Genomic DNA, 26,227 nt, shown 5'->3' with positions numbered 1-26,227 from the left:
CAAGAGGGTTGCAAACTACTAATGTTGTATAACATTTTTTCCTCTTGCTTTTTGAAATTGGAAATTGTATGAAATGATGAGCTTTAATTTTAGTTTAAATTTTAGTTTTTTTTTTGGTCAAATAACATCATTTTGAATTCCTAGACCCGCTTGGTTCTCCATGTTCACAAGCGCACCGCAATTGTATGCAGGACTGACAAAAGAAACAGTTTTGTAGGCCTACAGCTGATTTCTTCGCCAACATTTCTTCTGAATGTAGATCATATAAGAACAAGAGCATTTAATTCAGTAATCTTATGTGTAATTTAAATACGGCCATATTTAGCATGCACGCTGTTGGGAGAGTTGCCGCGTTCAAAACAACTGGGAACTCAGAACTGGGAAATCGGAAATCTCCGACTTCAGTGCTTTTAAAAGAACTGGGAAGTCTGAAAAAATGAGCTCCTACTGGGAAAAATTGATCTGAATAGTCATCCAACTCGGAATTCCAAATCTTTCTAGAGCTCCGTCTTTCCGACGTGAAGATCACTGAAGTCATGATTTAACCTCGTATTATTCGAGTCCACAGTTGTTCTGAACGCCGCAAATGTAGTGTAGACTTGAGCATTCTGTCAGTCGTTGTTACATAACGGAAAGTTTGGCCAGGGGGCTGAACTGGAGTAACATAACACGGGTCAAATGAGGAGTCGCGGTGCCCTGTAAATACAGGCTACATCAGACCCAAGACATGTCTTCCCAAGACTACGACTGCATAGTGATAGGAGCCGGGGTTCAGGGCTCTTTCACTGCCTATAACCTTGCGAAAAATAACAAGAAAACACTTCTACTTGAACAGGTTTGTAATTTATAAAGCGATTTGGCAACAGTTACAACGTGTCAACCAACAACATAATTTATATGGTGTCAACTCCAATGCAACGACTTGTTGGTAGTCTACATTTTAGTAATTTAGCGGACGCTTTTATCCAAAGTGATTTACAGTAGTGAGTACATACATTGTCGTGATGGTAACTCGTGGGAATCGACCTGTCTAACAACTGAGCCTACGTCGCATAATTGCACGATTGACGGGGTTATTATTTATTTAGAAGTGATAACGTTTTTCTTTGTATTTTCATATTTGGACTGGCCTAGGTATAGTTTCAGCATGTTTCAAACTTCCATGTGAATATGCGGCAATTTCGAAGTGTTATGTCTAAGCAGTTTTTCTCTTGTTATGGCAATCACTGACACGTCACTAAATCAGACCATGTCAGCTAACATTTTTTAGATTGGTAAATTAGTCTAGTCAGCTTTTTAAACTTGTAGTATTTTGTATTTATTTGTACCTTTATTTATCTAGGCAAGTCAGTTCAGAACAAATTCTTATTTACAATGAAGGTCTACTGGGGAACAGTGGGTTAACTGCCTTGTTCAGGGGCAGAACGACAGATTTGAACCTTATCAGCTCCAGGATTCGATCCAGCAACCGTCAAGGCTCTAACTACTAGGCTACCTGCCACCCCTTAGTAATTTAGTAATCATGTTAGAATTACTGACAGCCAGGGGCCCTGACCTCCAGGGGGCCCCCATTGATTTTCTTAGTCACTCACTCAGAAATCATATGAACATGGCAAAATGTGTAGAATTGCAGAAAATTTGCTGTGAAACTGCAAAAGTTTCTCTCCACCCCATGGCAAAATGAGTAGAATTGCATGATTTATAAAACTGCTAAATCTTCTCTCCACCCCATGGTATAATGTGTAAAATTGTGCAAACTTGCTTTAAAACAGCAATGTTTTCTCTTTGCTCCATGACAAAGTTTGGCTTAGGGCCCCAAAAGGCTAGGGAAAAAGATCCTGTGAATATGACAATGGCAACTCCAACTCTGTTTCTGAATGACTTGTTCCTCAGTTTGTCCTGCCGCACTCTCGTGGCAGCTCTCATGGCCAGACACGCATCATCCGCAAGGCCTATGACGAGGACTACTACACCCACATGATGGAGGAGTGCTATCAGCTCTGGTCTCAGCTGGAGAAAGAGACCAACGTCAAGCTGTACAGGTGAGGACCTTAAGAAAAAGTACAAGGTCTGTCTCAATAGGGGGAAGCAGCATTAGAAGAACATTGTGAAAGCTTTATACCAGAACACTGAGATTTGTCACATTCAATCTGTTTCACCAGTGTTCAAGCAGCAACTCAATCTGTGTGAGCTATAGATGGATGACTTTCTCATTACCTCGCACGTCACTGAATCACCCCAGACAGCTCCCTGCCTGCCTTTGAACGTGGAACAAGGATTTTTCATCTCAATAAACCCCAATTCTCATTCCCAGAGCGAGGAGGGTTTGTTCTTGTAAATACTACAGCAGGATCAAAGTTAGAGTCAGACAGTCAGAGCCTTCAACCTCTGCCTCCCCACCTAAAGCTTCCCTGAACCATTGTCTTAGTTTGAAACCCATTTTGGTTGTCAGTATCAGTCAGCTGCATAACAAATTGGTCATTATACTGTTAGATGACTGATGGATCAATCACCAGTCTTCTACCGCACCCATGTTATGTTCCCAAGGCAAGCACACAATAGCTATAGATCTCCCTCCCTCGGAGCAGCCATCCACGGCAGATGACTGATCGGTCCCCACACTAAGGCCACCTGTGCCCTTGGGCTGGCTAAAACTACAGCACAATGAGAAATGTTGAAGCTATGGCTGCGTGAATCTTTCTGAGCAATTTGTATTTGTATTTCTCAGCCCTGAGGATAGACTTTGAGATGGGTTGGACAATAACCAAATGCCCTTTGACCACAGGCCATTCTGCATAGTGGTATGGCCACACATACATTGCAACCAGCAAACCAGTCTCACTCAGTCATCACACAGCGTGACATGGGTGGCATGGAAGCATGCATCATGTTTAGGACCTTACATGCACTCACGCTTCGCTCTCTCCTTCATTCTCACACACATGTGGACACACAAACACACACACACACAGTCACACACACTCCTAAAATTCTCTGATGAACGGGTAAGGCCGTTAGCAAGTGCTGGCTGATGCATCATGTGGGTTGACAGATGTTGGAGCAGCCTTTAGAAAACACTGTTCTCATAGGGCAGGCCAGCCGTCCATCAACCAGACTGCTGCATTAGGGCCCCCTGTTTTTCATAACCTTTCACTCTGAGATCTTATAACTTACCACAGGCTAGGATTTTACAACATTAAATATTCTCAGTGTACTCGGTTTACAAACTGTTGTTTCATCAGATTGCCTTCATTAGATTAGATTGTAAGAGGCCATCTGTGATTTACAGTATACTTACAGGTAAGCTGTTGATTGATTGTGTGGTTCAAACCACTTGCAAATGTGGCGACTGGGTTTTCACCAGGGTCTTCTATGTATCACACACAGAAGGTTGGTTGGCACCTTAATTGGTGAGGACGGTAATGGCTGGAGCAGAATTGTTAGAATGGTTTCAAATGCCATTCCATTCGCTCCGTTCCAGCCATTATTATGAGCCATCCTCCCCTTAGCAGCCTCCGGTGGTATCACAAGACTGTGTTAGTCTGCTGAGCTAAAACCCTTAGCTCGGGGGGCCAACGCATGTCTTCAGGTCTCGGACATGGTTATTTTTTTATTTATTTTTATTTCACCTTTATTTAACCAGGTAGGCTAGTTGAGAACAAGTTCTCATTTGCAACTGCGACCTGGCCAAGATAAAGCATAGCAGTGTGAGCATACAACAAAGAGTTACACATGGAGTAAACAATTAACAAGTCAATAACACAGTAGAAAACAAAGGGGGGGGTCTATATACAATGTGTGCAAAAGGCATGAGGAGGTAGGCAAATAATTACAATTTTGCAGATTAACACTGGAGTGATAAATGATCAGATGGTCATGTACAGGTAGAGATATTGGTGTGCAGAAGAGCAGAAAAGTAAATAAATAAAAACAGTATGGGGATGAGGTAGGTGAAAAGGGTGGGCTATTTACCAATAGACTATGTACAGCTGCAGCGATCGGTTAGCTGCTCAGATAGCTGATGTTTGAAGTTGGTGAGGGAGATAAAAGTCTCCAACTTCAGCGATTTTTGCAATTCGTTCCAGTCACAGGCAGCAGAGTACTGGAACGAAAGGCGGCCAAATGAGGTGTTGGCTTTAGGGATGATCAGTGAGATACACCTGCTGGAGCGCGTGCTACGGATGGGTGTTGCCATCGTGACCAGTGAGCTGAGATAAGGCGGAGCTTTACCTAGCATGGACTTGTAGATGACCTGGAGCCAGTGGGTCTGGCGACGAATATGTAGCGAGGGCCAGCCGACTAGAGCATACAAGTCGCAGTGGTGGGTGGTATAAGGTGCTTTAGTGACAAAACGGATGGCACTGTGATCGACTGCATCCAGTTTGCTGAGTAGAGTGTTGGAAGCCATTTTGTAGATGACATCGCCGAAGTCGAGGATCGGTAGGATAGTCAGTTTTACTAGGGTAAGCTTGGCGGCGTGAGTGAAGGAGGCTTTGTTGCGGAATAGAAAGCCGACTCTTGATTTGATTTTCGATTGGAGATGTTTGATATGAGTCTGGAAGGAGAGTTTGCAGTCTAGCCAGACACCTAGGTACTTATAGACGTCCACATATTCTAGGTCGGAACCATCCAGGGTGGTGATGCTAGTCGGGCATGCGGGTGCAGGCAGCGACCGGTTGAAAAGCATTTTGAAAAGCATTTGGTTTTACTAGCGTTTAAGAGCAGTTGGAGGCCACGGAAGGAGTGTTGTATGGCATTGAAGCTTGTTTGGAGGTTAGATAGCACAGTGTCCAAAGTATATAGAATGGTGTCGTCTGCGTAGAGGTGGATCAGGGAATCGTCCGCAGCAAGAGCAACATCATTGATATACACAGAGAAAAGAGTCGGCCCGAGAATTGAACCCTGTGGCACCCCCATAGAGACTGCCAGAGGACCGGACAGCATGCCCTCCGATTTGACACACTGAACTCTGTCTGCAAAGTAATTGGTGAACCAGGCAAGGCAGTCATCCGAAAAACCGAGGCTACTGAGTCTGCCGATAAGAATATGGTGATTGACAGAGTCGAAAGCCTTGGCAAGGTCGATGAAGACGGCTGCACAGTACTGTCTTTTATCGATGGCGGTTATGATATCGTTTAGTACCTTGAGTGTGGCTGAGGTGCACCCATGACCGGCTCGGAAACCAGATTGCACAGCGGAGAAGGTACGGTGGGATTCGAGATGGTCAGTGACCTGTTTGTTGACTTGGCTTTCGAAGACCTTAGATAGGCAGGGCAGGATGGATATAGGTCTGTAACAGTTTGGGTCCAGGGTGTCTCCCCCTTTGAAGAGGGGGATGACTGCGGCAGCTTTCCAATCCTTGGGGATCTCAGACGAGATGAAAGAGAGGTTGAACAGGCTGGTAATAGGGGTTGCGACAATGGTGGCAGATAGTTTCAGAAATAGAGGGTCCAGATTGTCAAGCCCAGCTGATTTGTACGGGTCCAGGTTTTGCAGCTCTTTCAGAACATCTGCTATCTGGATTTGGGTAAAGGAGAACCTGGAGAGGCTTGTGCGAGGAGCTGCGGGGGGGGGGGCGGAGCTGTTGGCCGAGGTTGAAGTAGCCAGGCGGAAGGCATGGCCAGCCGTTGAGAAATGCTTATTGAAGTTTTCGATAATCATGGATTTATCAGTGGTGACCGTGTTACCTAGCCTCAGTGCAGTGGGCAGCTGGGAGGAGGTGCTCTTGTTCTCCATGGACTTCACAGTGTCCCAGAACTTTTTGGAGTTGGAGCTACAGGATGCAAACTTCTGCCTGAAGAAGCTGGCCTTAGCTTTCCTGACTGACTGCGTGTATTGGTTCCGGACTTCCCTGAACAGTTACATATCACAGGGACTATTCGATGCTATTGCAGGCCGCCACAGGATGTTTTTGTGCTGGTCGAGGGCAGTCAGGTCTGGGGTGAACCAAGGGCTGTATCTGTTCTTAGTTCTGCATTTTTTGAACGGAGCATGCTTTTCTAAAATGGTGAGGAAGTTACTTTTAAAGAATGACCAGGCATCCTCAACTGACGGGATGAGGTCAATGTCCTTCCAGGATACCCGGGCCAGGTCGATTAATGTTATTCATCATGTGAGCATGGTTCTCTGAACCCCAATGATTTTAGTTTAGCGCTAGATCAATTCCGTATCACGGAAGATCCACATTATAGTGCAATTGTAATTTAAAGGTAATTTCCGGTTGAGCCAACATATGCAATTTATACCGTGAATTCAGTCTCCGGAAACGCGGAAACTTGATTCTACATTTTAATTGTGCTATTGTGCGAATCTTCCGTGATACGGATTGAATCTAGCCTTAGTTTATCTTAGTTTATTTATTTCCACAAATGAAAACAGGACATTCACTACATGATGATTAGGACCTCCTCTCCCAGACGTACAGGTCTGCTAGTGATGGGTCCAGAGCAGGGGGACTACCAGGTGTTCAAGTCCACCCTGGAGAGGAACAAGGTTCCCATAGTGATCCTGCCGAGGGAGGAGTTCAGCCAACACATCCCCCATGTTAACCTGTCCCAGGGAAACGCAGCCCTGGTGGACACCACTGCCGGAGTGCTGTACGCTGACCGCACACTCAAAACTGTACAGGTAAGATGCTGTACACTTACCGCACACTCAAAACTGTACAGGTAAGATGCTGTACGCTGACCGCACACTCAAAACTGTACAGGTAAGATGCTGTACACTTACCGCACACTCAAAACTGTACAGGTAAGATGCTGTACGCTGACCTCACACTCAAAACTGTACAGGTAAGATGCTGTACGCTGACCGCACACTCAAAACTGTACAGGTAAGATGCTGTACGCTGACCGCACACTCAAAACTGTACAGGTAAGATGCTGTGCGCTGACCGCACACTCAAAACTGTACAGGTAAGATGCTGTGCGCTGACCGCACACTCAAAACTGTACAGGTAAGATGATGTACGCTGACCGCACACTCAAAACTGTACGGGTAAGATGCTGTACGCTGACCGCACACTCAAAACTGTACAGGTAAGATGCTGTACGCTGACCACACACTCAAAACTGTACAGGTAAGATGCTGTACGCTGACCGCACACTCAAAACTGTACAGGTAAGATGCTGTGCGCTGACCGCACACTCAAAACTGTACAGGTAAGATGCTGTGCGCTGACCGCACACTCAAAACTGTACAGGTAAGATGATGTACGCTGACCGCACACTCAAAACTGTACGGGTAAGATGCTGTACGCTGACCGCACACTCAAAACTGTACAGGTAAGATGCTGTACGCTGACCACACACTCAAAACTGTACGGGTAAGATGCTGTACGCTGACCGCACACTCAAAACTGTACGGGTAAGATGCTGTACGCTGACCGCACACTCAAAACGGTACAGGTAAGATGCTGTACGCTGACCGCACACTCAAAACGGTACAGGTAAGATGCTGTACGCTGACCGCACACTCAAAACTGTACAGGTAAGATGCTGTACGCTGATCGCACACTCAAAACGGTACAGGTAAGATGATGTACGCTGACCGCACACTCAAAACGGTACAGGTAAGATGATGTACGCTGACCGCACACTCAAAACTGTACGGGTAAGATGATGTACGCTGACCGCACACTCAAAACGGTACAGGTAAGATGATGTACGCTGACCGCACACTCAAAACTGTACAGGTAAAAGTGGCAAACAGTTTAGTATGTATTGCTTACAAATCTGTAAAAGGCATTCTGCATTATGTTTGCATCCTAGAGGAGGTCATTATTACCAGATGCAGTTAATTGATTGGCCATGTACCTTTAACCCACATTGTCTCAGTGCCTCTTCTAGGGTGTGATAAGACCTCCATAAAGTACAGCTCTCCCTTTCCTTTAGTGCTGTCCTGTCCTTTACATTACCCCAATGAGTGTCTGACTCTGTAATGACCATTCATTAGTGTTTATCAGCAGCTAGGTAATTGTGTTTTGACCACTTATTAGGAAATACATGATGGCTTGTACACACAATTTGGGAATACTGTATATGGCGTGAGGGAGACAGATAGACCAAGAAAATATGAACTGAACAATGACAAATAGCTCTCATATACCATATTTAATTAATATGCCTAGGTACACATACTACAATGACAAAAGTAGTATTTATTTTACAACGACAACTACCGACATAGGAACTTTTATAGCATTGAATTGAGTTTATACAGACATTGGCAGGGAGAAACAAAGCATTGAAGAGAAACAGCCTGAAAACACCAAGTGAAATGCTTCATTATTTTACTGCTACCTTGGAACAATTATCCTGTCTTGTATTGATTGAACAGATTTTTCCTCTCAGTTGTTCAGATCAAGCATAAAGCATACATTACAACTTGTCATTAGTCGTGATAATAGATGATTCTACAGTCGCCAAGATTACCACCGTGTATTCTCATTCTGTCTGTCTAGTTTCATAACCTCCTATCAACATTCTGTCTCACAATCTGCCAGCGTCGATCGTGATTCATTGATGTTTTGTGAAGGGGTGGGGTGTCTGTGTCTTTGAGAGTTTGCACATGTGCATAACCATGAGTGTTTTTCCACTAATCGGGCAGTGGTGATTTTAGCATGTAAATTTTGGTGGGGCAAACTCAATGTTTTTTTGTTGTTGATGAATGCCAGCAAAGCCACTACGCAACACATAAATTGCACTATAACGGTGAAAAACGGTACCCACAAACTGTTAGGGCCTACATAAAGCTGTCCCAACAGCAGAGTTTTCTTTTCAGCACCATGGAGTGAATCCTTACCACCACTACACCTGGCTATCAGTGGGGCCTTGTCTGGCAGCGAAATAGTTCATTCAGCAATATTTAGTGCTTTTTTAAAAACATAGCTGATATGGCTGACTTGCTTAAACAAATGTGGTTACTACTGACAATTGAGATGTGGAAACTATGACATAAGGGAACAATGAGCGCACAAGAGGCAATACGTCATTTCGATGAAGACATTAATGAGCTAGCTAGGACAGACGTAGTCAATATAACTGTTCAGCAATTTCAAAATGTACAGCGACAGAATTCATAACATGGGTCGTTCTTACAATATTATCCCTGTACACCAAGTCAAAACCATAGGATAAATAAGGGGGCATATAAGCAGACAATGAAAGCTCTTATAATATTCGATGATTACATTTTTCTAAAACAGGCTATAGGCTACATGTGCACCATGTGAGGGGGAAAGGGACCAAATTATTAGGGTTAGGCACATGGGCTACTTATTACAGCTTATTACAACTTACCAGCTACTACTACTTGGTGATTCCAAACATCTTCCATGTAAGAATGATGGAGGCCACTGTGATTTTGGGGACCTTTAATGCTACAGACATTTTTGGTATCTTCCCCAGATCTGTGCCTCGACACAATCCTGTCTTGGAGCTCTATTGACAATTCATCACAATCAGCAGATAGGTTGTATCTCTCAGGCTCACATAGGCATCCAGGTCTCTTACCTGCACTCTAATCTACTAGATATTAAGACTGCTTTAATACGGTTTCAGCTGCCCTGCCCCTTGGTTGTCTGTCTTATACCTGCCTAGACATCTACATTCCACTTCCTGTTATACTTTAATTAACCCTCAACGGAGGAGAAGTTCACCTCAGGATTTGACTGGGATGCTTATATGGACTGTAAACTTCACTTGCATTGTGTTAGGTTTATTTACATGTTACCTGCTTGATACTATTCCACTTCAGTTACTAAGGTTCCTCTGTGTCAGTTTGGTCTCATTCATTTTGAACACACCTTATACTAAGGTGTTCTTTCTCTCCATCACCAGGGACAGTTCCAGAAACTGGGGGGCGTGATCAAGGACGGACAGAAGGTGATTGACATCACACCGGGCTCTGTGGTAACCGTGACGACAGTCAGTGGGGTGTACAGAGCTAAGCGCTTGGTGATCACAGCTGGACCCTGGGCCAACACCCTGCTGTCCCACACAGGCCTTCAGCTACCACTGCAGGTAGGCTACTCACTGTAGAACCAGCCAACTCACTACCTCTAACATGAGCTCACACTCCAAAGCACTCCAGTGGAATCCAGTCCACTACTGTCACACCAGGCATACTATGATATGCTCCATATCTTTGATATTGTCAAACCGCAGTGTCACAAATGTTATACACTCAAACACAAATAGACAATAAGGCAGTTGCAATTGAGCTTTATGGAGCATGTATTTGACAACACAAGATTTAAGAAAGGATTTAAAGCATAAAGGATTTAAAGCTCTATTCCAAAGTTCAGCACGCAACCATAAAACCCATACCCCATCACATCATTAATGTCAGTAGATAAGGGCAACATTTTGTCCAACCCCAGGTCGAAAAACAAGTCCAATCTCCCTCAATATAGGCCTCCCTCCCCCAGATTATAAGCAGGGAGTGATGACCCGTCATAACTCTGGTTGGTTCAAGGCAAACCAAGAGGGAGAGTCTGCAGCCCAGTGCTTGCGGAACACTAGGTCTGCTATGAGGAATAAACTAAACAAACCCATTCATAGACTATCTTTTACACAGGGCGGTAGGGAGGGAGCCAGCCAAGCAATCTCACAATATATCAACCACCCAAAAGAAAAGGTGATGAAAAAATACTGGGCGTTATTTAAGTTGAGAATTGAAGTTTGTATTGGAATTGCATTATTCAGGATAGCGAGAGGGGCCCGTGGAAGCCATGCCTGAGTGAGCACATAGAGAAAGTATGAGGTATGAGCTTGCCTTAAATACTGCTCTCTCTCTCTCTTTCTCTCTCTCCACCTACTGAATTTTGATGGTCCCCAGAATGAGACGGCTGCCTGTTAGTTTATTAAACTAAAAGCTAGCGAACATTGTGTCCTTATTACCACGTACTGGGAAGATGTGATTCATCTGAGTGTGTATGCATTTCATTAAATCCCCATTCTCACTGCCGCTACACCACCGCTACCTTTGTAATTGCAGTTGGATTCGATACAATGATGGTAATGGGTAACATCAAGTCTTATTTGTCACAAGCGCCAAATACAGACCTTTACAGTGAAATAAGAAATAAAAGTGGGGGAATTCAAATAGTCTGGGTAGCTATTTGATTAGATGTTATGGCTTGGGGGTAAAAGCTGTTTAGAAGCCTCTTGGACCTAGACTTGGCGCTCCGGTACCTCTTGCCATGCAGTAGCAGATAGAACAGTCTATGACTAGGGTGGCTGGAGTCTCTGAGTCTTTTTTCTTTGTCTTTGAGGGAGGTAGGGGGTGGGGGGGAACATCTTCCCAAGTGCAAGGATCTTCTTTAATCAAATCCCTAATTAAACTAAGAATAATTTTTACGGAGGCCTATACCTGGGCCCTGGGTCCTTGCACTGTGCTGATGACTGTCTATCTGTCTGTTGCTTCCCTGATTAATTAGGTGATAAAGATTAACGTGTGCTACTGGAGTGAGAAGATCCCTGGCTCCTACAACGTCCAGCACCGCTTCCCCTGCTTCATCCAGCTGGAATCAGAGGAGGCAAAGCATCACATCTACGGCCTCCCATCCAATGAATACCCAGGCCTGATGAAGGTTTGGCCTTTTAAATACCATAATGTTCCACACAAGATTCAGTGATGCATTTGCTTTGGTCTCAAGCAAGGTTACTAACCACACAAGCATAGTCCACCAAACCACCTTTATTACACTGTTTCCTAGTCTTATTATGTTGAATTTAAATAGAAATACATTCAACTTTTGCTGAGCTCAGAAGTAGGGCAGCAACACTGTCAGCCCCCAAAGTTCTCCAACACTTCCGGATACATAATCACAGGGGAATCTTGTCTGTGTTGCGCTTCCATTTTCTATTCCATCTCTATTTTGAGCATGATGGCAAGCCAGCAGGAGTTGGGAGAGTAATAGCAGCACATGCATGCAAAGGAGAGGGACAGATGGCTGTGCCACATCACATTATTCACTCTGTGGTGTAGTCAACAGTGCTTTGTAACCCATGTACTGTAGATAGAATGCTAATGCTCGGTCAGGCTAAACCATTTTTATTTACCTTTCAAAAGAAAATGCTGCCACACTTTTAATTAGCTTTCAAATCTAAATGTGGACACTTCATAGAACATTGCTTTTACATCACATAGGCCTTATACTGTTCTACCTAGGGTCGATGTTCCTGGTAAGGGCACTCCGACTCTAATTACGTTCAATACAGTTTGTTTGCATAAAGGTCAGTTGATGAGGTTTTTCTTCTCTTTTTGAAGATTTGCTACCACACGGGCCCTGAGACGGACCCTGATGAGAGAGACAGACAGACGGACAGGGGGGACATAGACATCCTACAGCATTACATCACCCGCTGCTTCCCTGGCCTGGTGCCCATCCCTGCTGTGGTGGAGAGCTGCATGTACACAGTGAGTATTACCCATTTCAGAGCTGCATGGGGCTCCCGAGTGGTGCAGTGGTCCAAGGCACTGCATCTCAGTGCTAGAGGTGTTACTACAGACCCTGGTTTGATTCCAGCCTGAATCACAACCAGCTGTGATTGGGAGTCCCATAGGGTGGTGCACAATTGGCCCAGTGTCGTCTGGTTTTGGCCGGGGTAGGTGGTCATTGTAAATAATAATTAGTTCTTAACTGACTTGCCTAGTTACATAAAGGTTCAATTAAAAAAATATGTACACAACGTTAACCTGTTAACATCTCTGCTGCTTACTGTATCCCAGTAATGGCCATAATACAGTAATGGCCCACAATGGCAATTTACTCTGAACAATTAGAATACCATAATCTTTTCAGTTGGGCTTCATTGTTTATAATCTAAAAATCTTTGATCGACCTACCAAGGCAAGGTACAGAATAGAAATGGGATGAGGGTGGTTCTGGAGTTGAAAATGCAGAGCGAGAACCATTGCGCTGTTTGCCATACCAATCACATCACATGCTCCACGGCTGCATTACCTTTGGGATTCAAACACTAATGGAAAACATCACAGACACTGAATATGATTGGAAACCCCATGTCATTCCTGCCCCCTAGTCAGAGTAGCCTACTGCATGGAGAATGGGACACAGTAGGGGAGAGTGGGGTAAGTTGAGCCATTTTTACATTCAACATCACTCCGTCAACATATATTTCAGGATGTTGTATATCCCAGGAAATAATCAGAATTCATGTAAACATTACAGTTTTGAAAACACGGCTTGTCCGGGTATGGGGTAAGTTGAGCTGCCTACAAATTTCTGAACCACTACCATTTAAAACGATGTCTACCTTTTTTCCCCAAACACAATCACTTGTTTGTCTTTTAACCATTTTAAGCATATTTTAACACAGACTTAACATCTAACAAACACTTTGTACTTTTTAAAACACTTTTAACATAGGCCAGGCCAGGCCCTGTAGTTACCTCATATCCCAGCGATAAGGTCTTACATTATGCCAGGGAAGAAAACAATTTGTTTAACTTGCCATTGGCTCAACAATTGCCTGAATATACCCCAAGGCAAACATTTTGACTATATTATCCCACATAGCTACAAGGATGCACTATCTTGTTAGGTTTAGGACCTCATATTGAAGCTTATAGAGACCCCAACTGATGTATAGAACAATTTCGTGGTATCCAATTGGTAGTAGTTACAGTTTTGTCTCATCACTGCATCTCCCGTACGGACTCGGGAGAGGCGAAGGTCGAGATCCATGCGTCCTCCGAAACACAACCCAACCAAGCCGCACTGCTTCTTGACACAATCCCCACTTAACCCGGAAGCCAGCCACACCAATGTGTTGGAGGAAACACCGTACACCTGGCGGCCGTGTCAGCGTGCACTGCGCCCGGCCCGACACAGGAGTCACTAGTGCGCGATGAGACAAGGATATCCCTGTGTATAAAATCGAGCACACTGCCATGCAATCTCCATAGAAAAAACATTGGCAGTAAAATGGCTTTACTGAACAGCTCAGCAACTTTCAAGATGGCACAGTCATAGGATGCCACCTTTCCAACAAGTCAGTTCATCAAATTTCTGCCCTGCTAGAGCTCCCCCGTTCAACTGCTGTTATTGTGAAGTGGAAATGTTAGGGAGCAAAAACGGCTCAGCCGCGAAGTGGTAGGCCACACAAGCTCAGAGAATGGGACCGCCGAGTACTGAAGCGCGTAGCGCATAAAAACCATCTGTCCTCGGTTGCAACACTCACTATTGAGTTTCAAACTGCCTCTGGAAGCAACGGCAGCACAAGAACTGTTCGTCGGGAACCGCACATATGCATAAGATCACCATGCGCAATGCCAAGCATCGGCTGGAGTGGTGTAAGGCTCGTCACCATTGGACTCTGGAGCAATGGAAACGTGTTCTCTAGAGTGATGAATCACGCTTCACCATCTGGCAGTCCGACGGACGAATATGGGTTTTGCTGTAAAGTTTGGTGGAGGAGGAATAATGGTCTGGGGCTGTTTTACATGTTTCGTGCTAGGCTCCTTAGTGCCTGCGAAGGGTAATCTTAACTCTACAGCATACAATGACATTCTAGATTATTCTCGATTTTGTGCTTCCAACTTTATGACAACAGTTTGGGGAAGGCCCTTTCCTTTTTCAGCATGACAAATCCCCCTTGTAAAAAGTGAGGTCCATACAGAAATGGCTTGTCAAGATTGGTGTGGAAAAACTTGACTGGCCTGCACAGAGCTCTGACCTCAACCCCATCGAACACCTTTGGGATGAATTGGAACGCCCAAGTGGAATGTCCAACATCAGTGCCAGACCTCACTAATGCTCTTGTGGCTGAATGGAAGCAAGTCCCCGCAGCAATATTCAAACATCTAGTGGAAAGCCTTCCCAGAAGAGTGGAGGCTGTTAGAGCAGCAAAGCGGGGACCCTCTCTATATTAACGTAATGAGATGTTCGATGAGCAGGTGTCAAGATAATTTTGGTCATGTTTTGTAACTTGCTTCCCACTTTTTCCATGTGGTTTCTTCCTTCACAGACTACATTAAATTATATTTGGTCAAATGATACATTTTGTGTATGTTTTCCTAGAAACAAGGGTGGCTCAATTTACCCCTTTGGTTCAACTCACCCCACTGTCCACTACTGGATATCATATTCAATCCCCAAACAGATGGTAGTTGGGGTCCAAAATGGACAGGATTTATTCTTCTCAGATGAGTTTCTTGAACCAAGCTGCTAGTTCCCTCAGTTGTTTTCTCTCTGTTTCCCTCCCATTCTCTCTCGCTCCCTCCATCAATATCTTATTGACACATTTCGCCTGAATTGCCTCCCCCTCTCTTGTTCTCTCTCTCAATTCACCATATATTTCTGTTGCAGGTCACGCCAGACGACCATTTTGTCCTGGACCACCATCCCACTCATAGTAACATCGTCATCGGAGCAGGCTTTTCAGGTGTGTACCTGTTGAACATGAGTATTGTCCTCTGTGGCCCAACAAGCCTTTGGCCCAACATAACATGTCCCGCAGCCCCACACCATACCCCAACATGACTGCATCCATAGTGTCACTCACAACATACAGTAAAATAGTGGATGTGTGTGGATGAGCACAAGCCCGAAGAGTTTGGCTTTAAAATGTTTTTTTTCACCACTGAGACCCGGCACACACTCAGGTCCAGGGTGGTGCTGAACATCACAGAGCCCTCTGTATCTACTTCAGCTCTATGTACTGTAGCTGTATCTTAGAGTGAGATCTTACACAGGGAAAAGTCAGACAACTTTTAATTAGACAGTCTTTCAAGCCGGCTGTGAAGGGTGAAAAGTTGAGCTGTGAGTCCAGACCCGTTTTTATTCCCTAATTAGATGCTCCCAGGGCCCAGGGGCCCTCTTTGTCTGCTCTCACTCTCTCTCTGTCTCTCTCTGTCTGTGTGGTGCGGGTGAGGCAGTGTGGGGGGCTTCTCCTCCCTGGCCCAAAGGGCCAACGGCTGGGGTCTCCTGGCTCCTGTTCCATCTGCTCTGATAGCCGCCTCCTACAGTAATTATATGTATAATTCATTTTCACTTGTAATAGCTTTTAAAGGACCTGGCTGGCACACAGTGCAGTTGGCTGGTGAGAGAGAGAGAGCTGCAGGGATAACAAGGAGGATTAACTCCAAGGGTTAGAGAAAGCCATTTGACAAGCTACATAATCAATACAAGGGAAAGTATGAATTGAAGAAGTGTTTTGCTTCTGAACCCATTGGTCCCTTGGTGGTGGAATCTGAGGTGTATGACATTTTGATTTTCAAGTCCTTTTTCTATGGAAAATGAACCATAATAGGATGACTGTTCATCACGGTCTATTAACCTGTTCTGCTTGCATTTACCATATTATCAGTGTTTTAACCATGTGCTCTAGTAAAGACTGCATCACTATGCTGTGTTCAATCAGTGCACAGGGCTAATCACAATGCTACAAAAAACTTGCAGCTCCTCTTTCTCCTCTCCTTTGTTTGAGTTATCAAAAGCCATGGGCACAAGTGCTTTAAAGCAAGTCCGGGGGTTGCCATGGTTACAAAGGCACCCAGCTGGTTTGGGCCTGCCATTGAGAGCCCATCGCCTCTTCCTACGAAAAACGCATGCAGCGAACTGTCAGAGTGACCTACAGTTTGTTCGCTATAGCCCCGGATGTAAATCGCTGAAGCTTTTATGACTTCAAAGCCCGTCTGGATCCATGGGAGGAGCTCTGAGAAGTTTATCAGGCAGAGACAAAACTCACGCAAGGCATTCTTAAGCCTGGTAGACATTCAGTTTTCCTTCCCCTCAGACCCATAGCAACAAGAAGAATCCACCTCTCCTGAGTACAGCGTCAGATTCCTCATCTCACCCCTAGGCTGACAGCTCACGGCACGCTCATCCCTGAAAGGAGGGACACATCTCCTTAATTTATCTCTGGCTTGAGCCCACTTAAATGAATAGATGCCCTGTGACGGTCAGAGCAATAGCTCCTGTCCTCTTTGATGTGCTCCGTCATGCAGGGCTCAAACAGGCTGCCTGACTCAGACAATGGGCCAGAAACACACAGGCTATTAATAGAGGCCATTGTAGTGTTCCACAAGGTGCAGGTTATATATTTCAGAATATTACAGACTCTAGGCCAACCTGAAATGACACCCTTTGCCCTATTTAGTACACGATTCCCCCCTTTATAGAGCCTATATAAAGCCTTTATAGAGCCTATATAAAGCCTTTATAGAGCCTATATAAAGCCTTTATAGAGCCTATATAAAGCTGATAGGGTGCTCTTGAGATGCAGCCTCTGAGTTTGAGGACCTACCTGCCTCACTTACTGTGATTTGTTCTCCCCCCAGGTCACGGATTCAAGTTTGGCCCAATCGTTGGCAAGCTGCTGTGTGAACTGAGCCAGGGAGAAGTGCCCTCCTATGACCTCTCCCCCTTCAGAATCAGACGCTTCCAAGCCCACTCCAAGTCAGCACTGTAGGATCGGGACCGCTGGCTTTAACAACCATTTCCTCAGGAACCAGACCTTTACAAAATGAAGAAATTAAAGGTTTTCATACCAGTGTGTCTGAAGCATGAACAAACAATGGCCGTTCGTAAATAAATACTTACTTTTCCAGCTAATCATTGAGAAAAGTGATGTCGGGAGGAGAGCCTTGAAATGAGAAGAGGAAACAAATCAATGATTCACTAAAGCTGATTCCTCAGCTGCTGTGTTTGTACTGCTCTGTAAATCATACTCTCATAGCCTCTGCTTGGACCTGGGACCCGTCCTGCAGCATTTCAGACAAGATTAATAATAACGTATTACATTTGTAATGCACTTTTTTGTAATGCACATAATAAATGAGCAAATAAAAAATAGTTTAAAATAACAAAACAAATATATCTAACCATATCATGAAAGCAACAAAGTCTAAGAGGAAGGCCATAATGGAACGGCCAGCTGATAGAGAATCTAAAGGCCAACTATAACATTGTTGTACAACTGTAAACGCGTTCATCTGTGACAAATGGGATTAAACTTGGAAAAAATGGTCCCCTTATTGGCCCATATGATTTTATGCATCACTACCTCTCCCCTTCTCACTCCCCCGAGTGAGGCCTTTTTCAAGTGAAGCACATAGTTAAAAAGACATCAGCCGTGTAGCCATTTGTCTTTGCGCAGCCAGCTGTGTGTGCAGTGTGTGTGCAGTGTGTGTGCAGTGTGCAGCCTTTAGCGACGTGTGCCTCTGCCTGTACCTTTGTCCCCATGTAAACATTTTAATCACTAATCAGCCAGCCTGTTACAATGGTTGCCAACCACAGCCATCAGCGGGAATGAGAAAATGACACAGCGAGACGCAGAGAGATCAGCGCACCACTCAGTCCCTCAGCTCTTAAGTGACTTTGAATTGATAGAGAATTAGGAGAACATTAAACATGAAAACGCAAATATTCAGCCAGCAATATTCAGGGGGAAAGGACACACTGGAAAATCTACTTTTGAACATGAATGCATACCCTTTTAATAAGCAGAGTAACTTTTGAAAGTAGTGCCCTTTTTCTGCCTCTCTATGGCCAGTTAGCCAGCTTTATGGTTCTGGGTCCTAGTGCCTTTTTTATACAATTTACTTTGCCACAAATACAAGTTCATGTAATTTGGTTGAACTATCCCTTTAAAAACTTGATAGTCAAAGGATAATGCTGGTCTGTCAGATGGGGCAATTAGACTTTACCCTCAGTTAATCAGACATGGGCCGTATTATAGTATAGGCATGAAACCTGAGCTGACAGGGAAGGAGGGCTGGTGGTGGGATGAACGTAGCCTGAAGGGAGACATGCCACCATGAGGAACCATAAACTCACCCTTGTTGCTGCCGATGTGACATGGAGAAACAGGAAGAATTGTAGCTCAGAGAATGACAGGAAACGGACAATGATAGCAACGTTTTCCACATCACCACACAACTAGAAGGCGGTAACACAGACAGATAAGCAAGACCTGTTTTAATTTGTTCTCCTCTCAGCAGGGTTATTTGTCCTGTCTGCTAGGTAGGTTCAGAGGGCAAGAGTGGGGCTCTTATCAGATAGAACACCTGCCATGAATTTGAAAAGATGTGCTAAAGGGGCTTAAGGTTTTCATCTCTGATTTGCATATTCAAATATATATCTACCACTGCTTCGACACTAATAGAACAGTGGCTCTTCTTTTTCTCTAATCAGAGCTTTTTGTCAGCTTCCATGGAAGATTAAACAACTAACATGACAAAATGATCTGTTTCCTCTCCATCTGCCCCTAGTCTCCTCTGTTCCCTCTCCGTCCACCCCAAGTCTCCTCTGTTTCCTCTCTGTCTGCCCCTAGTCTCCTCTGTTCCCTCTCCATCTGCCCCTAGTCTCCTCTGTTCCCTCTCCGTCCACCCCAAGTCTCCTCTGTTTCCTCTCTCTCTGCCCCTAGTCTCCTCTGTTCCCTCTCCATCTGTTCCTCCTCCCCGCACTCGCCCTGAGGTCCGTGTCCTCAGCCCGGTACCACCAGTGCCAGTACCACGCACCAGGTCTCCAGTGCATCTCCAGGGTCCAGTACTCCCTGTTCCTGCTCCTCGCACTCGCCCTGAGGTGCGTGTCCCCAGCCCGGTACTACCAGTGCCGGCACCACGCACCAGGCCTATAGTGCGCCTCGGCAGTCCAGTACGCCCTGTTCCTCCTCCCCGCACTCGCCATGAGGTGCGTGTCCCCAGCCCGGTACCACCAGTGCTGGCACCACGCACCAGGCCTACAGTGCGCCTCGCCAGTCCAGAGCGTCCGGCAACAGTACCCAGTCCAGAGCGTCCGGCAACAGTACCCAGTCCAGAGCGTCCGGCAACAGTACCCAGCCCAGAGCGTCCGGCAACAGTACCCAGTCCAGAGCGTCCGGCAACAGTACCCAGCTCAGAGCGTCCGGCAACAGTACCCAGTCCAGAGCGTCCGGCAACAGTACCCAGTCCAGAGCGTCCGGCAACAGCCACCCAGTCCAGAGCGTCCGGCCATAGTCTACATACCGGAACCTCCTACGACGGGTTGCAGTCCGGAACCTACCACGACGGGTCGCAGTCCGGAACCTACCACGACGGGTCGCAGTCCGAAACCTACCACGACGGGTCGCAGTCCGAAACCTACCACGACGGGTCGCAGTCCGGAACCTACCACGACGGGTTCCAGTGAGGTCCGTGTCCTCAGCCCGGTACCACCAGTGCCAGTACCACGCACCAGGTCTCCAGTGCATCTCCAGGGTCCAGTACTCCCTGTTCCTGCTCCTCGCACTCGCCCTGAGGTGCGTGTCCCCAGCCCGGTACTACCAGTGCCGGCACCACGCACCAGGCCTATAGTGCGCCTCGGCAGTCCAGTACGCCCTGTTCCTCCTCCCCGCACTCGCCATGAGGTGCGTGTCCCCAGCCCGGTACCACCAGTGCTGGCACCACGCACCAGGCCTACAGTGCGCCTCGCCAGTCCAGAGCGTCCGGCAACAGTACCCAGTCCAGAGCGTCCGGCAACAGTACCCAGTCCAGAGCGTCCGGCAACAGTACCCAGCCCAGAGCGTCCGGCAACAGTACCCAGCCCAGAGCGTCCGGCAACAGTACCCAGTCCAGAGCGTCCGGCAACAGTACCCAGTCCAGAGCGTCCGGCAACAGTACCCAGTCCAGAGCGTCCGGCAACAGTACCCAGTCCAGAGCGTCCGGCAACAGTACCCAGTCCAGAGCGTCCGGCAACAGTACCCAGTCCAGAGCGTCCGGCAACAGTACCCAGTCCAGAGCGTCCGGCAACAGTACCCAGTCCAGAGCGTCCGGCAACAGTACCCAGCTCAGAGCGTCCGGCAACAGTACAAAGTCCAGAGGGTCCGGCAACAGTACCCAGCCCAGAGCGTCCGGCAACAGCACCCAGTCCAGAGCGTCCGGCCATAGTCTACATACCGGAACCTCCTACGACGGGTTGCAGTCCGGAACCTACCACGACGGGTCGCAGTCCGGAACCTACCACGACGGGTCGCAGTCCGAAACCTACCACGACGGGTCGCAGTCCGGAACCTACCACGACGGGTTCCAGTCCGGATCCGCCAGAATCGCCCTCCAGTCCGGATCTGCCAGAATCTCCCTCCAATCCAGAGGCGCTACTCACTCCAGACTCGACCATCAGTCCAGTGACGTCCTCTAGTCCATGGTCGGCGGTGAGGGTTCCCGCTCCAGAGACATTAAGTCTGTGTGAAGTGGAGCGGGGTCCACGTCCCGAGCCAGAACCGCCACCTCGGATTTATGCCCACCCAGACCCTCCCATATAGGTTTAGGTGTGCGGCCGGGAGTCCGCATCTTTGGGGGGGGGGTACTGTCACTCCCTGACCTTAGTATTCTTTGTTTTCTTTATATATTTTGGTTAGGTCAGGGTGTGACATGGGTGATGTATGTGTTTTGTACTGTCTAGGGGTTTTATAGGTTTATGGGGTTGTTGACCATCTAGGTGTTTATGTATGTCTATGGTTGCCTAGATTGGTTCTCAATTAGAGGCAGCTGTTTATCGTTGTCTCTGATTGGGAACCATATTTAGGCAGCCATCTTCTTTGGGTATTTCGTGGGTTATTGTCTATGTCTAGTTGCCTGTGTCTGCACTTTTGTATGGTTATTTTGTATAGTTTGTTAAGTGTTCTTCGTCTTCATTAAAAGTATGTATTCATATCACGCTGCGGCTTGGTCTCCGCCGTACAACGAACGTGACACATAAACAAAGTTATGCAACACCCCTGTGTGAAAAAGCAATTTCCCTTACACTCAATAACTGGTTGTGCCACCTTTAGCTGCAATGACTCCCCAACCAGACGCTTCCTGTAGTTGTTGATCAGTCTCCCACATCACTGTGGAGGAATGTTGGTATATTTAGGTAAAAAGGCAACAATAGGGGGCAGATCATTTTTCATGGCACTGTTATTCATGGAAATGACTATGAATTGGAGGAATTTGTAAATGGAATGGTGTGAGTAATGAGTGGGACACAGGGGTGGTTGGAATGGGGAACTATGGTGGAGCTGAAACAGGTGGTTGAAGGAAGGCTGGTATTCAACTGAAGCAGCATAGCAACATGCAGTATGTTAGGTGTTTTGTAGCTAGGCACCTGTCTGAACTACTAACAGATTACATCGTCCTCATCATTATCTGTTATCAAAATAGTATGGAGATGACAACTGGAAACAGTCACCTCACACTGAGGACAAGATGGGGAGAAATAAGGAATGCTGTGAGACATCCACAGACAGGTTACATTTTCATTTTAGCTGTTCGAACACATGAGAATGTTGTTGTGTTTACCACACGATAAGCTGTGATTTGGCCTTTAGCACGTACAGATTGTGTTTGTCTATTAATATTCAAATGAGTTTGGGTGTTTCAAGTGCTACAATTACCTTTTGGGTGGTAGGTCATTCTGGTCTCCATTTCACAATAAATAAACTCTTGAAAGATTAGCTTCGTAAGTATACTCAGCTTGCTTGGGGCTAATGTCATCATTTGTTGTTTTTACAAACGTAATTAAATTTGACATTAAAATGCAACATTATCAAGTGTATTAAAATGTTAAATGAATCCAAAGTTTGAATGACCTCGTAACTAATAAAGTTACAAAGTAACTTCTAAATAGGTTGCATAGTGTGGCAAATGTATCCATGTTTTGTCCCCCATAAATAAACAAAATGTTAGATGCTCCACTGCGAAGATCATGGCATAAAAAGGTCAGACTGAGGTCAAACTGAGGGAAAATGCTGTTTCGTGATGTAAACTGAGGAGCAGTCCCAACGAGAAGTTGTCATCCTAAATACTGTCTAACCTGTGCAGTAGATATTAACAATCTTTTGTTGAGACCTTTTGATGACCTCACCACCATCTGTAATGTAAAAAGCAGAGTCATTTTGGAGGTAAACCACTGGCATATGGTCAAGCCCCTCCCACACAAAACCCCAGAGGTGAGCATTGCTGTAAGGTCAGTCTTCCATTCAAAGCTCTAGGCATGGCGTCAGTCGGCCCACCTGTCTCCATGATTAACCGTATCCATGGGTTACTGAGCCTCTAGGCAGCAGCAGGACCCCTGGGCATCCACCATCCATGCACCATACCCTGCTAGGGACCTACAGTACGGTGGAGGAGGATGAGGCATGAAGCAGGAGGGAAAAGGAGAGCTGTTACGGTTTTCTAGGTGTGAAGGAGAGTCGGACCAAAATGCAGCGTGTAGATTGCGATCCATGTTTAATGAATAACGTGAAACACGAATAAACACAAAACGTAACGAAAACCGAAACAGCCTATACTAGTGAAAACTAACGCATAGACAGGAACAAGGACAATAAGGGCAATCACCCACGACAAACTCAAAGAATATGGCTGCCTAAATATGGTTCCCAATCAGAGACAACGATAAACACCTGCCTCTGATTGAGAACCACTCCAGACAGCCATAGACTTTGCTAGATAACCCCACTAGCTACAATCCCAATACATACACACCAAAACCCCAAGACAAAACACACCACAATACAAAAACCCCATGCCACACCCTGGCCTGACCCAATACATGAAGAAAAACACAAAATACTTCGACCAGGGCGTGACAAGAGCAGAGAGGTCACTGGGGTGTGACGTGGTGGGAGGTTAACAACTCAAGCCATTCTGCCTGCCTGCAACCATTGTGAGGGAGGAATCACACACATCCATGTGGTGAAGTAGTTACAAGGCCTTGACAGAACAATGCACATCTAGGGAAAGGGAGGGAATTTCAGCTCGCTGCTTGCTGCTCTTGGCCCAAGGGTGATGTTTCAATTCAACTCATTTGATAAAGCCAGGTTGGCCAACATGGGTTAAATGGAGAATTTGGTGTGGGGGAGCTCTATTTGGGCGGGTTAGGGTCAGGAGTAAGGTTGAGGCAGGTTTTAACATAAGGCAAGAGTTGGGGTTTGGGTTGAGACTAGGGTTAGGGTTGTGGTAGAGTCTGGTGTCAGGGTTGTGGCAGAGGCTGGGGTCAGGTTTGTGGCAGAGGCTGGGGTGAGGTTTGTGGCAGAGGCTGGGGTCAGGGTTGTGGCAGAGGCTGGGGTCAGGGTTGTAGTAGCGGCTGGGGTCAGGGTTGTGGTAGAGCCTGGGGTTAGGGTTGAACCGAGATGTAGACGTAAAACTGGGATTAGGGTTGTAGTAGAGGCTGGGGTTAGGGTTGAACCGAGATGTAGACGTAAAACTGGGATTAGAGTTGTAGTAGAGGCTGGGGTTAGGGTTGTACAGAGATGTAGACATAAAACTGGGATTAGGGTTGTAGTAGAGACTGGGGTTAGGGTTGAACAGAGATGTAGACATAAAACTGGATTAGGGTTGTGTTTGAGGATGGGGTTAGGGTTGAACCGAGATGTAGACGTAAAACTGGGGTTAGGGTTGTAGTAGAGCCTGGGGTTAGGGTTGTAGTAGAGGCTGGGGTTAGGGTTGTAGTAGAGGCTGGAGTTAGGGTTGAACAGAGATGTAGATGTAAAACTGGGATTAGGGTTGTGTTTGAGGCTGGGGTTAGGATTGAACAGAGATGTAGATATAAAACTGGGTTTAGGGTTGTAGTAAAGGGGGGATTAGGGTTGTGTTTGAGACTGGGGTTAGGGTTGAACAGAGATGTAGACGTAAAACTGGGATTAGGGTTGTAGTAAAGGCTGGGGTTAGGGTTGTGTTTGAGGCTGGGGTTAGGGTTGAACAGAGATGTAGACGTAAAACTGGGATTAGGGTTGTAGTAGAGGCTGGGGTTAGGGTTGAACAGAGATGTAGACGTAAAACTGGGGTTAGGGTTGTAGTAGAGGCTGGAGTTAGGGTTGAACAGAGATGTAGATGTAAAACTGGGATTAGGGTTGTAGTAGAGGCTGGGATTAGGGTTGTGTTTGAGGCTGGGGTTAGGGTTGTAGTAGAGGCTGGGGTTAGGGTTGAACAGAGATGTAGACATAAAACTGGATTAGGGTTGTGTTTGAGCCTGGGGTTAGGGTTGAACCGAGATGTAGACGTAAAACTGGGGTTAGGGTTGTAGTAGAGCCTGGGGTTAGGGTTGTAGTAGAGGCTGGGGTTAGGGTTGAACAGAGATGTAGATGTAAAACTGGGATTAGGGTTGTAGTAGAGGCTGGGATTAGGGTTGTGTTTGAGGCTGGGGTTAGGGTTGAACAGAGATGTAGACATAGAACTGGGATTTGGGTTGTGTTTGAGACTGGGGTTAAGGTTGAACCGAGATGTAGACGTAAAACTGGGATTAGGGTTGTAGTAGAGGCTGGGGTTAGGGTTGAACAGAGATGTAGACATAAAACTGGGATTAGGGTTGTGTTTGAGGCTGGGGTTAGGATTGAACCGAGATGTAGACGTAAAACTGGGATTAGGGTTGTGTTTGAGGCTGGGGGTTAGGGTTGAACAGAGATGTAGACGTAAAACTGGGATTAGGGTTGTGTTTGAGGCTGGGGTTAGGGTTGTGTTTGAGGCTGGGGTTAGGGTTGTGTTTGAGGCTATCCTACTTTTATTCTACTTTTTATCCTACTTTTCTTTTTGGCCTTAGATGCAGGAGCCCGGCTCAATTCAACCACTGTTCGTCAGGTTGACGAATATGTTGAATAGGTTGACTAATATGTTGAATAGGATAACTAAATTATAACACAAACACTGTTGTTTTGTCCGCCTCGAGAGAACCATGGGGGTGGATGGAGTGGTTTATGATGTCATAGTTTACTCCTGAAGGGGGAATGGATAGGGAAAGGAGAACCAAACCGTAAACAAGAGCTTCAGATAAATATCCTAACAAGTACTAGGAGGACTGGCCAAGTACGTATTGATGGTGCATTGATTCATTGATCTTGGTGTTTATGGTGTGTTGAGGACTGCACTGCATGGTGCAAAATGGAGGATCAATATCCCATTCCTTATTACCTTTCTAAATTGCACAGCTAATTTGAAGTACTGCATGACATGTCATTGGACAGCTGATTAAACAGTTTTATGTTGATTCCTGACAACGCTGACCACCACACAGAGACAGACCAGGCAGGACCACACAGTACTATTCCTCCTGGCCCTCTCCCCCCTTCTAGTTGAAGATGAAACATTATTGAACAGCTTGCATGCCAGAGCAAATTACAATTGCGCTGGGCAGTGTGCCGTTGATGTGACACGGGGGTCAGAAGCAGAGGTCACGAGTCAGCCAAAAAACAAGACAGCCTGTCACGGGGAGGCCCAGGGGGAAGAGGATACAGCAGCAGCGGCATTTGGAAGTGTAATG

The 26,227-nt window shown here is 46.1% G+C and overlaps 1 protein-coding gene across 2 annotated transcripts; it reads left to right on the top strand.

Annotated features, from left to right (window-relative positions):
• Nucleotides 1–618: 618 nt before the first annotated feature.
• pipox (pipecolic acid oxidase) lies at nucleotides 619–18,006 on the top strand. 2 transcript variants are annotated; one of them, XM_031796037.1, is made up of 8 exons: nucleotides 619–835; nucleotides 1,894–2,042; nucleotides 6,402–6,627; nucleotides 9,840–10,022; nucleotides 11,441–11,593; nucleotides 12,274–12,423; nucleotides 15,338–15,413; nucleotides 17,311–18,006. In XM_031796037.1, exons 1-8 carry the CDS (start codon nucleotides 728–730, stop codon nucleotides 17,439–17,441), a joined length of 1,176 nt encoding a protein of 391 aa, XP_031651897.1. In that variant the 5' UTR covers nucleotides 619–727; the 3' UTR covers nucleotides 17,442–18,006. The 2 variants fall into 2 exon arrangements, with proteins under 2 accessions (XP_031651897.1, XP_031651898.1); XM_031796038.1 differs by having other exon boundaries at nucleotides 620–835; nucleotides 6,417–6,627.
• The last annotated feature ends 8,221 nt before the right edge of the window (nucleotides 18,007–26,227 follow it).

Source organism: Oncorhynchus kisutch, linkage group LG18 (genome assembly GCF_002021735.2).
Source record: "Oncorhynchus kisutch isolate 150728-3 linkage group LG18, Okis_V2, whole genome shotgun sequence".
Taxonomy (NCBI): domain Eukaryota; kingdom Metazoa; phylum Chordata; class Actinopteri; order Salmoniformes; family Salmonidae; genus Oncorhynchus; species Oncorhynchus kisutch.
The sequence above is the reverse complement of the archived record's forward strand: the minus strand, read 5'-3'. Positions and strand labels throughout refer to the sequence as shown.

What these genes read in the sequence shown, in the direction of transcription:
- pipox (XM_031796037.1), top strand. Translation starts at nt 728, where the DNA reads ATGTCTTCCCAAGACTACGACTGCATAGTGATAGGAGCCGGGGTTCAG. An exon ending in GCCTTCAGCTACCACTGCAG is followed by an intron (nt 10,023 to 11,440) that starts GTAGGCTACTCA and finishes CTGATTAATTAG; the next exon opens with GTGATAAAGATTAACGTGTG. An exon ending in CATCGGAGCAGGCTTTTCAG is followed by an intron (nt 15,414 to 17,310) that starts GTGTGTACCTGT and finishes TTCTCCCCCCAG; the next exon opens with GTCACGGATTCAAGTTTGGC.